Source organism: Rhinolophus hipposideros (genome assembly GCF_964194185.1).
Source record: "Rhinolophus hipposideros genome assembly, chromosome: 19".
NCBI classification, from domain to species: Eukaryota; Metazoa; Chordata; class Mammalia; order Chiroptera; family Rhinolophidae; genus Rhinolophus; species Rhinolophus hipposideros.
Window position 1 is genome coordinate 35,177,357 of NC_138065.1, and position 11,748 is coordinate 35,189,104.

Consider the following 11,748-nt stretch of genomic DNA (forward strand, 5'->3'; position numbering starts at 1 on the left):
ACCCTGGAGATATTGATCAGGAAAGAAAAAGAAAAAGTATGTTAAGTGAAAAGGAGGACATAATCATCAATTCAGTGGAAATGTCAAAATCATAAAGAGAATAACACTAGGAAAAAATTTGAAAACTTCAATGAAATGAGCAATTTTTTTAAAAAATGTAAATTTCTAAAAAGTGATTTAGGAATAATAAAAATATTAAAATTTTTTAACCACTAAAGAAATTCAATCAGTAGTCATAAAGATTCTCATACAGGAAAGAGAAAAAGAAAAAAAGATGGTTGGATTTCAAAGGGAAGTTTTACCCAACTTCAATGAACATATAACTCTCCTGCAGTAATATGTATTTGAAGGGAAAAAAATACATATATACGTATGTATGTGTGTTTATATATGCGTGCGTATGTGCATATGTGTATTTTGCTGAATTCATTTTAACGGTGCTTAATTTGTAATTTTGGCATATATGTTTATAAGTGGGATTGGTTTATGATTTTTTTCTTATATTCTTGTCTAATTGGTCAAAATTACACAAGTCTCAAAAGATAAGTTGGGTGCTTTTGCTGTTTTCATTTTCGGAAATAGCTTATATGGCATAGGAGTTACTTGAGAGTATGAGAAAAATGTATAAACTTTATAAACATCTCACAAGCATATATGCAGAAACATAAATTAAACATGTTCATGTTGAATACAGAGAAAATATATATATATATCTCACACATAACATACATATATACCGGGGTGCCAAAAGAATGTATAGAAGTGGACACTTTGGTCAGCGTTGCTCAAGCAGTAGTTCGCTGTAATCAGAAGTGTCTGGATGCTGATGGTAGCCACTTTGAGCACCTCTTGTCATTGCAGAAGTCAAACGTGACTTGTGTTCATCTTTTGTTATCGGTATATACTGAGTATTACAATTTTAATACAATTTTTATTTCTTAAAATATGTATACATTTTTGGGAACCCCCATATATATACACACATGCATACACTTATTAGAGTATATAATACACAAATTTTGATCAGAGCTGGAATTTTTCAGGATCATTTCTACATGGTGCTGTAGTCAAATATTGGTAATACAAAATATTTTGTTTCACAATTAATTTTTTAATATCTTAAATCTTAACAGTACATTCAGTTTTCCATGTTAACATGAAAAAAACTTTCTTTATGAAAGAGAAAGTGAGAATTTTCTACCTTTTTCCCCACTGTCTGATACCTAACCTGAAAGTCAGAGCTCTGTTCACCAAATCATCTTTTCCTCGTCATTGGCTCTTGAAAGGCTAATGCTGCAGACCAAAGCCTGCTCATAGAGAGTATGAGGGAAGTAGTCGCAATTGGAGCGATGGCAGCAACATTGCCAGCTCCTTAGTAAGGTGGGCAATAGTCCTCGCTGAAGGCCAAGGGGAAAAAAGCAGGGACAAAGCACTCCGTTGAATGGGCTCTGTAGTAGACATCCGTTTCTTCTGCCTGGCTTCCATATCTTGTGGCCACAGTATTTTGCTTGGGATACCAACCTGCTCCTGTATTTCTGATGAAGTGACTTTATTCCAAAGCCCTGGAATTAAACCTCCTGGCCCTTAGCCAGTTCTGGGTTTTGGGTTGGAGCAATCAGGATGCTATCTTCCTCTTTCCTACAACACCAAGCTGCTGAAAACTATCTGGCAACTAGGAGGGAAGCGTCTACCTGAGAATAACACAAGTTTGGGAAACAAACCTGAGAAATGGAGGAGAACTGGTTCCTAGGGACGCAGATTGAGGCCTGGATCAGTGAGTACCTGATGCTGCGTGTACTAGTTCTGGTGTTCCGTAAGCCAGTGAATTCCCTTGTATTGCTTAGGCCAGTGAAAGTTGGATATTCTGTTGCTTGCAAACACAAATATCCTGACTCCAATACTACTCTGAAATGTAAACTATCCAACCATGCCCTGCTCACCCCAGTAAGTTATCCTTTAGAGTCACCTGATGTTTTTACAGCTACCAAAATACAAAATGGCTCTCCTTTACATTGGATTAGGGAGGAAGTAGGGTGGAAGTAGGGTGGAAGCGGGGGCAAGATTTGAAGCAGTTCCACAATTCTTGTTTTCTCTTTCCTGGAATTGCCTCTCGTTATCTCTTCCTTACCTAACCTGATGAATGCTCAGTGCCTTGGGGCTAGGAAAAGCCTCTGAGGAAGGAGCCCCTGCTGCAGGAAATGAAACTCTCCATTACTGCCAGCTCCAACACTGCTGTGAGTGGCTTCTCTCTTGCTACGTTAGCACTCTCTGTGTCCTCATCGCCCCTCATCAGAAAAGGCTAACGGAAGTATTTCATGTGTAAAATAAATTAAAAACCAGAGAATATCTTCCGGCCACAATGAAAACAAATTGAACAGAAACTATTAAACTTATAGCAATTATTGTACAGTTCAGTTTTACCTTAAAAATATTACGTGTAGGTGAAGGTGAAAGGAAGGTGAGTATAGGTGAAGGAAGGTGAAATCAGTTTAGTGACCAGATATTTAATAGTTCCTTTGTATTTTTTTTTCCTTTGTAGTTTTTAATCTCATGTTTTTCTCTCTATGTTTACAAGTTTCCACCTAATTTTAACCTATTAGCACCATTAAGGACCTGTAATGGCTCACACGCACTAATTCTGCTTATGGGACACATTACATAGAGTTCATTCGTTTCTCTGAAAAATTCACTTTTTTTTCTATTTTCACAGAATTGCTTATAATCTTTCACCCTAGGGCAGAAGACTCAGGGAAAGGACGTGCTAAAAAGAAAAACTATTATGTTTGATAGGAAAAAATTATACTTTTACTTTGGGGAGCCAGTGGGACTATTCCTGTAAGTAGACGTAATTATGATTGGGATCTGTTTGACTTTGGGTTAATCACCTGCAATTGCTGCCACCTAGGCCAGCCCTCATTATAAATTAATGATGGGGTCTGCAAAGAGAGTAGATAGCGAGTCCTGAATACACACCGAATGGAGCAGCATGCCCTGAGGAATAGTCAGAGGAAAGACGCCACTGGAGCATATCGTACCTGTATTTAATGTGTCTTTACTGCAGTTACTCTGTGTGAGCTATTGTGTGCTGCTTTGGTTGTGCTCAGGGATCCCCTCAGATGCCACACTGACACCGTCCTGGATCGGCAGTTTCACTGATGGCGGTGGAAACGCCGCGAGATTAGCACTTTTCCTAAGGTATAAATTCATAATGAACCCTTTTAGACCATAGTTTTTTCTTCTGTTAAACACTACTGTATTTCAGCGAACTTACTAAAATGGAGTGTGAACACTCTTGCTCTCCTATTGGGCTTGAAGTGAAGACAGGCCTTTCCCAGGACTTTCTTGGGACATCACTTTGTTGCCCCAAATTGGCAGTATGACGTCTGCGTTGATAAGAAAATATTCGATTCACATCTTATCTGACAGTAGGTTAAGGTGTAAAATACTATATTATGAAAAATGTAGTTCACAGTAGTCTAACAGATGCCGCTAGTGTAATAGCCTAATGTAGCAAGGGCACCAAATGTGTGCCAGCATGTTTCTGACACGATTTTCTTAAGTGATGATACATCCCAATTGAAACTTACTAAAATTATGTTTTCTCCTCCAACTGTCATACAAACATACCAAACTATGTGTTTTGTGTACCCATGATTTATGAATATGAGGTGTATATTCCTTTTGGCTTTCTCCTCTGTGGTTTAGAGTTAAACTTGAAAATATGATTTTATCCCTCTGAATATTAGTCCAGTGAGTTAATCCAGTTCCCAGGTATGTATTAATTCTCCTTCATCACTCATAGAGCCAACAGTAAATTCAAACTTATAAGATTTGCATAAAACATTTTTTAAAATCTAAATCTAAAAATTTTTAAATCTGAAAGTCTGTTATAAAAAAGTGTTACAGTCTTTTTTCTTTTTTTAACTCATGGAGTAAATCCCTTGAGAAATCGTCAAAGAAAGTCCTAAATAGTTGTTTTCATCACTGTATGTTAATTTGTATATATTATATCCTTGTATCATGTAATTCTTTCATTAAACCTTTTGTGTGTGTGTGTGTAAAACCCAGAACATTAGAAAAGTACGAAAAAGTGGAAATATACAACCCACGTACTTGCCATCCTGGTCAAGAGATAAAAGTCTACCATTATCCCCAGAAGACTCCAGCGTGCCCTTCTCTCCCCACCCCTGGAGTTAACCACAATTTTAACTTTTATATTGATCAGTTTCTTGCTTGCTTTATAGTTTTACCACCTATTCATGCTTCCAAAATACTATGGCTTAGTTTTGCCTGGTCTTTGGTTTTTGGTTTTCATCTTGTTATTGAAATTTACATAAATGGAAGTATCCTTTTAGGTGCAGCATTTTTTCACAAAATCATGTTTGTGAATATAGTTATAGTTAGTTTTTATTGCTGTATGGTGTATATAGACTGGATATACAGTATAGTTGCTGTATCATATGAACTCACCACAAATTATTTATCCATTCTGCTGTTGGGGCCATTATAAATAATACTGATATGGACGTTGCTTTGTATGTCTCTTGATAAACACTGCACATATATCTAATGGGTATATATATAGGAGTGGAATTGCCAGGTCATAAAGTTTGTGTATTTTTAATGTTTTTTAAAAGCCATATCACTTTACCACCAGAGGAATGTGAGTATTCTCAATGCTTTATGTCCTGACCATTTAACCCATTTATTTACTATGTGGTATTACCTCAATGGTTTTAATTTCCATTCCTTTGGAAATCAGTTGGGCATCATTTCATATGTTTATTGGCCATTGTTTTATGAACGTGGTGGTTCAAGTGTCTGACTGTTTGTATTTGTGTTGTCTTTTTCTTATTGATTTGTAGGTGTTCTTTACATATTCTGAATTTGAGCTAATTATGGAACTATATGTATTACAGACCTCTTCTCCCACTTGGTTGTTTGCCTTTTTACCATCCTAAAAGTCTCTGTTGAACCTCAGAAATTCTTAATTATAATGTTGTCAGATTCACCAAACTTTTTCTTTATGAATAATGCTTTTGTGTCCTCTTTAGGAAATATTTCCTTACCCTGAAATCATGAATATAGTACCCTATGTTAATGTATAGATTTTTCATTTTATGTTTTGTATTTAGATCCAGAATTGAGTTTTTGGCGTGTTTTTAGGCAGGGGTTAATTTTCATTTATTTCTGTGTGGATAATCCATTGTTCTACCACTGTTTATTTTAAAAATTATCCTTTCCCCACTGCTTGGTAGTTTCACCTTAGTTGTAAATTAAGTGTCTATATATTAGATTAATTTGTGGGCTTTCTAGTCTTTTAGTGTGTTCTACATTGTTTTTGTCACATTGTCTTAAATGATATAGCTTATATAAGAATAAATTTTGATACCAGAGCAGGGCCTCGTATCTTGTATATTTTATTTTATTATTTTTATTGTGGTTAGAACATTTCACATGATGTCTCCCTTTAACACATTTTTCAGTGTACAGTACAGTATTAACTACAGGTTATGCAGATTTCTAGAATGATTCATCATACGTAACTGAAACTTTATACACACTGAACACAACTTTCCATTTCTCCCCCCACCCAGCCCCGGTAGCTATCATTCTGTTCTTTGCTTCAATGAGTGTTACTATTTTAGATACCTCATGTAAGTGGAATCATGCAATGTTTGTCGATGAATGGCTTATTTCACTTCGTATAATGTCCTCCGGGTTCATCCGTACTGTCACATATGGCATATTTCCTTCTTTTTTAAGGCTGAATAATATTCCATGGTATATCTATACCACATACATTGTAGAATTAGCTTGTCAAACTCCACAAAGAAATCTGTTGAGGTTTTGATTGTGATTGTATCAATTTGAATCAATTTACAGAGAATATTAGAAAATTGAGCCTTTTAATATGTTAAAATAGTATATGTACTTTTAAATATCTCTCAGTGATATTCTATTTTTCTGTACAGAGGCCTTGCATATCATTTGTTGTTTTTATTCCTAGATATTTTATATTTTATATTCTAGTAAACCCTAAAGTAAAATAAATGTTATTTTCAGATTTGTTGCTGATGTTCAGCAATGTATGAATTTTAAATTTTTATGTTTGTATGCAACTGTAACTCATCTGCAGACTTGTTTAGATTTCACGTGTACATAATTACATAATCTGCACATGATGACAGTTTCATCTCCTCCTCTTCCAGTCATTATATCTTTTAGTTCATTTTGTTGCCTTTAGTAAGGCTAGGACTTCCACGGGCTGGAATCTTCACCCGTGTTACTAAAAGTGGTTAACAGTTGGCATCATTGTCATACCCAATTTCAAAGGGGGACACATTAAAATTTTTTTCTACTAAGTGTGATGTTACAGGTTGTTAGATTTAGTTTGTTCATTGTTATTAAGGGTTTTGAATCTAAGTTCATGCATGAGAAAACCCTGTAATTTTTTTATAATATCCTTTTCAGGTTTCAGTTTGAAGGTTTTATTAGGTTCTTAAAGGAAACTAGGGAGTGTTTCCTCCTTCCCTACTACCTGAAAGAGTTTGGATAAGACTAGCATTTCATTGGAATTCACTAGTGAAGCCATCTAGCTAAAGTTTTTTAGTTTCGTTTGTTGTTTGTTTTGGAAAGGTTTTGCATTGCAAATTTGACTTCTTCTATAAGACTTTTTAGATACTCTGTTTCTTCTTGTGTCCATTTTGGTTATAGTTTTCTAGGAATATGTCTATTTCATAAAAATATCAAATCTATTTGAAGGAAGCTGTTCACACTATCCTTTTATCTTTTTATGATCTGTAGAATATGTAGTGATGTCTCAGTTTTCATTCTTTATATTTGTTATTTGGGCCTTCTCTCTTCTTTTTTTTTCCTTATTTGGACTCTCCAGTGTTTATTTTTTAGTAGTCTTTTCAAATAACTTATTTTCATTATTATTTGGTTACACATGGGTTATTTAGAAGTGTATCCTTAATTTCCAACATATAGGGATTTTTTTTCTTCCCTGGAAGATAGCTTGGATTTCTAGTTGATTAAAAAACATATTCTGAATGATTTCCATCATTTGAAATTCATTATTATCTGCTTTATTTTTGTAAAAATTCCACTGTGAGCTTCAGAAAATGTATAGTCTGTACGGTATATATGGTGTTCTACATATTATTAATACCCTTAGGTCAAAAGATTTGTGATATTCGAATCTTCTATATCCTTACTGCATTTACTTGTCTATTTGGTCGGTTACTGAAAGCAGTGTGCTGTGAAGTCTCCACTGGTTGTGCATTTACCTATTTCTTTTTCTAATTCTGAAAATTTTGCTTTCTGTATTTTGAGTCCATGTTATTAAATGCATGCAAATTTGGAATTATTTTATCTTCCTGGTAAATTGAAAGTGTTATCAGTATTGAGTGTATCTTTATCTCTAAGTGATGGTTATTGCCTTAAAGCTAATCTTCACTTGATACTATTGTAGCTACACCAATTTTCTTTTGGTTATTGTTTGCATGGTAAATATTTTCCCATCCTTTTCAACTTTCTCTATCTCTGGGTTTTACATATTGGTTTATAAATAGAAATTGTTTTGTCTTGTTTATCTAATCGAAGTATGCCAGTCTTTGTCTTTAAAGACACAATTAAGACATTTACATTTAATGTAATTGAGTCTAAATCTGTGTCAGTCTTTCAAGGTCAATCAGTCTTTAAACAACAATTTTTTTACATTCAGAAAATAGTTCATTAACACCTACGGGTTAAGAAATGTATCTTTTCTGATTTGTATATAAATATGAAGGGATTTATGAAACCTTCTCATCTCCTATTATTTCTTCGACTGCTAGGTCCAGGGACTAAAATATGCTAAGAACAACATTTCTAATCTAGTGTTTTGGGTATTTTGCTTGCAACTCTGCTCTTTATTGTGATTTACCTGCCTAATTCCAATAAACATGGCATTAGCAAGGTATAGTTTTTACAAAATACTATAAAGATTCCACTTTTGATTACAGGGCTGCGACTCCCAAATGAGCATGTCAGAAGTATCCTGTAGTGAAAGTACATCCTCGTGTCATTCTCTTGAACACGGCTCAGTTCCAGAAATTCTCATTGGCCTGCTTTATAATGCCACAACTGGAAGACTATCAGCAGAAGTCATAAAAGGCAGCCACTTCAGAAACTTGGCAGCAAACAGACCACCCAGTGAGTGAAAAAAAATCTTTTTTCATTCTAACGTTTTCTGCACTTATGAGACTTTCAGTTTTAGGGGCTTCAGTCCTATCATTTAGTCTTAACCGATCAAAACGAAATGGAATAATCATCAGCTAATCTGTGTTATGTTTTCTATTTCCAGTCACTTGGGAAGTAGAAAAATTTGAAATTCAAAATATTAATTGTAAGGTGACAAGAATTTTAATTAATTTTTCATGGTGTCAGCAGAATAAATTATTCCTATCATAGCTGTTATTTTCTAATGCCAGAAAAAGTTACAAGGTTTTTTTAAATTAATACTATTTCACAAATATAATCAGGAATGCTTATAGCTACTGTTGTTACCTGGAGATGAATGTTGTATTTTCTGTCTGCATGCAGTACTATGAAATAATGTATAAACTTCTATATTTTTCCTTCTTTTCTCACATAACAATTTAAGAAGAAACTGTTTCTTCACATTTTTCCTGCTTTAAATGATAAATCCACACTGCCACCAGAATCTTTTCCTAAAGGGAATGTGCTTTGCTTCTACCCAGACAAACAGAACAAAGAATAGTTTGATACCCTAAGTGCTGAGAAGGGAATGCTAGGCGGTAAACCTCTACCCTGCTATGTGTCTCTCACTCTTCTATCTCCTTATCTCTCTCCCAGCTCCAGGGTGTGGATAAGTTATGGGAGTACAGATAAATTACCACCCAATATACCTCCCAAACTGTTGGTTTATATCTTTGGACATATACTAAGAAAGTGGCAGCTTCTCTAAAATTATACTTCTCTAAAATTAAAGCTGTGAATGCCCTAACTAAAAATCTGAAAGGAAATCTTGAATAATAATGGGCACCTTCAATTTCTTTAAAGATTTCTCACTGAATTTCTCAAAGCAGTCTTTTACTCCAGGTATCAAATAGTTCTTGAAGGGGGGGGAAACATTTTCCACTCCTGAATTAAATTAACTTTACCTGTAACTGTCCTAAAAATTATTTCTTCAAAGTGAAAAGTCATAAATAAAAACATTGCCCTAAGTGGTTTTGGAAACCTTGCTTTTTACATGCATCATGGAATGCATCTATTCCTGAATTAAAAGTCAGAAGGCCTGGGGCAGCCGGTTAGCTCAGTCCGTTAGAGCCCAGTGCGCTTAACAACAAGGTCACCGGTTCGATCCCCACATGGGCCACTGTGAGCTGCGCCCTCCACAACTAGATTGAGACAACTGCTTTACTTGGAGCTGATGGGTCCTGGAAAAACACACTTAAATAAATAAAAATTAAAAAAACTTCAGAAGGCCAAAACTATATTTCTACCCTTGGACAAGTGCCTTAACTCCCCTAAATCTGTTTCCTTGTATGTAAAATTATGGTTGTGTCTCTCACAGGGTAACTGTGAGACTGAGATCAGATAAAGGGGCATGAAAGAAGGATGGAATTACCATTGTCCCCTTTCTCTTTTCAGAAGGGAAAATTCAGAGGGAGGCAAAACGCAATTACCAGAATAAACAGTGTGACTTGGTTATCTTCACTAATACACACTTGGAATTCAAACTCAAATGGCCTGAGAAGTAACTTAAATAAGCGAAATGTGTAGATTAAAAATAAGCATGGAGGCCTGACAAATGCGAGGGTGCACACTGCCTTAAGAAGTTCAGATTCAAAAGGTTTTGAACACTGAGACAGAGAAACAAAATATTATTTGGGGTTGCGTTTAGCCACAAGCTATCAGTTTGCCAATCCTGCGTTAGCTAATAGCTTAATTTTTTGACACATAGTTAACTTGGGATGCTAAAAAGGAGCAGAATGAAATATGTTTGCCTTTCTGCCCTTGTTCTATCCACTGTGATAGAAACAGAGAAACACTAATGAGAACTAAAATGAAGGGAAGGGAGTAGAGGCAGGGGCAAATAATAAACAGGTTGAAAGATTAGCATCCGTAACGTGAAGTAGGTCTTTCGGGTTTTACTCGTAACGAGTAGGTTATAGCAATTTCCATTATTTTAGAATTAAATCTTCCGTATCAGGATGGTTAGCTGGGAGGTAGCTAGTCAGTAAATATAAGTTGACATTAAAATTAATTACATGAAGTATTTATAAAGTAAAACATAAGACAGTTTTATGAGTTTGTTTTAGACTGTATATATTATATAAGATTGTGACCCTTCATATATACTGAAGCATATATCTAAGCTTTGAGCTGTGTTTTAATCCAATTTTTATCCAAAGAAACAATGGCAATATTCAAAAGCAAATGATAGTTCTATTTTATTTTGTATAACTTAGTTTTCTATTATATTGAGAGTAATAAAAGCATTTGAAATATTAAAAATATTAAATATTGCATGGATAAACTTTAACATTTAGCATAATAATAATGATCCTATAATGACTTGTATTCAGTCTTTTATAGTCTGATAATTTGCATGATTCTATTTCAATGTGCTTTAGACCAAGAGGATATCATTATAAAGATGTCCCCCTTTAAAACAGTGTAATTTTTGTTTAAGATTACACAGTGACCTTAAAAATTCTCATTCCATGAATTTTACCCAACAACCCTTTTGTTCAACCCTCTACCTGAATTAAAATGCTAAAGTTTTGTGTTTTCCACTCCAGTGAACAGTGTTTCCTCTTTAATTCTAACCTTTGACCCTCTTTCACCCAACAATTGACATCTGGTCATTATTTCTTTTACTGCTTTCCACCCCCTGTTGTCAGATGGACTGTTCTGTTGTCTAAAACACTTGATAGGTGGACAGGTTTATATAATCCGAGGTGAGTTCCTGTAGAGGCTAATTGGATGTTGTCTTTTCATGCGAAAACAAAATACCCTAAAACTTGCCAGCAGTGAAGCTGTCCACCATGTTGGTTTCAAAAAAAAAATGCACATTTATTATCTGTGGTACTTTAAATAAAACTAACTTAGAATTTATCTCTGATTATGGATGATGGTATTCAGAGTATCTGTAAAACAAGCAAAACTTTTTAAATTAAAGGTTTTATTTTTCATTCATTATATTTTGATTCATACAACAGAAATAGTTACTTCATGAGCAATACTGTAATTTTCATTAAAATGAATTGAAATTTTGATACGAAGTACACATGATGGATCAACATGCTGAAGGTCACTTGCATGAGTCAAAAGAACTTGAAACCAGAGTTGTTTGGAGAGAGGGTTTATTTCCCAATGAGCAGGCAATGAACTGTTGTTTCACTCTGCACTCTAAACATCACATCGGTTGTTTTTTTTTATAATTCATGAAAATAGTTGATACCATACATAAAGTCTGACACTGAATTGTGCCAAAAAGGAATCCTACAATACTTATTTTAAGTGTCTAAAAGCACATTAAATGTACTCTTGCATGAAACCAGGAGAAAGTTTTACTTGATTTGCTGAACTTGGAGCCCTTAATGCATTTGGCTTCACGTTGGCCCTTACATGTTTTTAAAATACAATTAAAAACCACATCCATGCAGAGATTTTTTTGACATTTCATCCTAAGCTGTTTTTATGTCATCTTTGCATTCTTGTCTTCCTCTGTTC

At 34.6% G+C, this 11,748-nt stretch overlaps 1 protein-coding gene across 2 annotated transcripts in view; it reads left to right on the forward strand.

Annotated features, from left to right (window-relative positions):
- SYT14 (synaptotagmin 14) overlaps positions 1–11,748 on the forward strand; it is a 181,926-nt gene that overhangs the window by 158,544 nt on the left and 11,634 nt on the right. The window contains exons 7-8 of one of the 2 annotated variants that reach the window (XM_081026789.1): positions 8,010–8,199; positions 10,917–10,973. In XM_081026789.1, coding sequence (XP_080882915.1) covers positions 8,010–8,199; positions 10,917–10,973 — 247 coding nt within the window. The remainder of the gene's footprint in view (positions 1–8,009; positions 8,200–10,916; positions 10,974–11,748) is intronic. The other variant, XM_081026790.1, reaches the window with a different exon arrangement.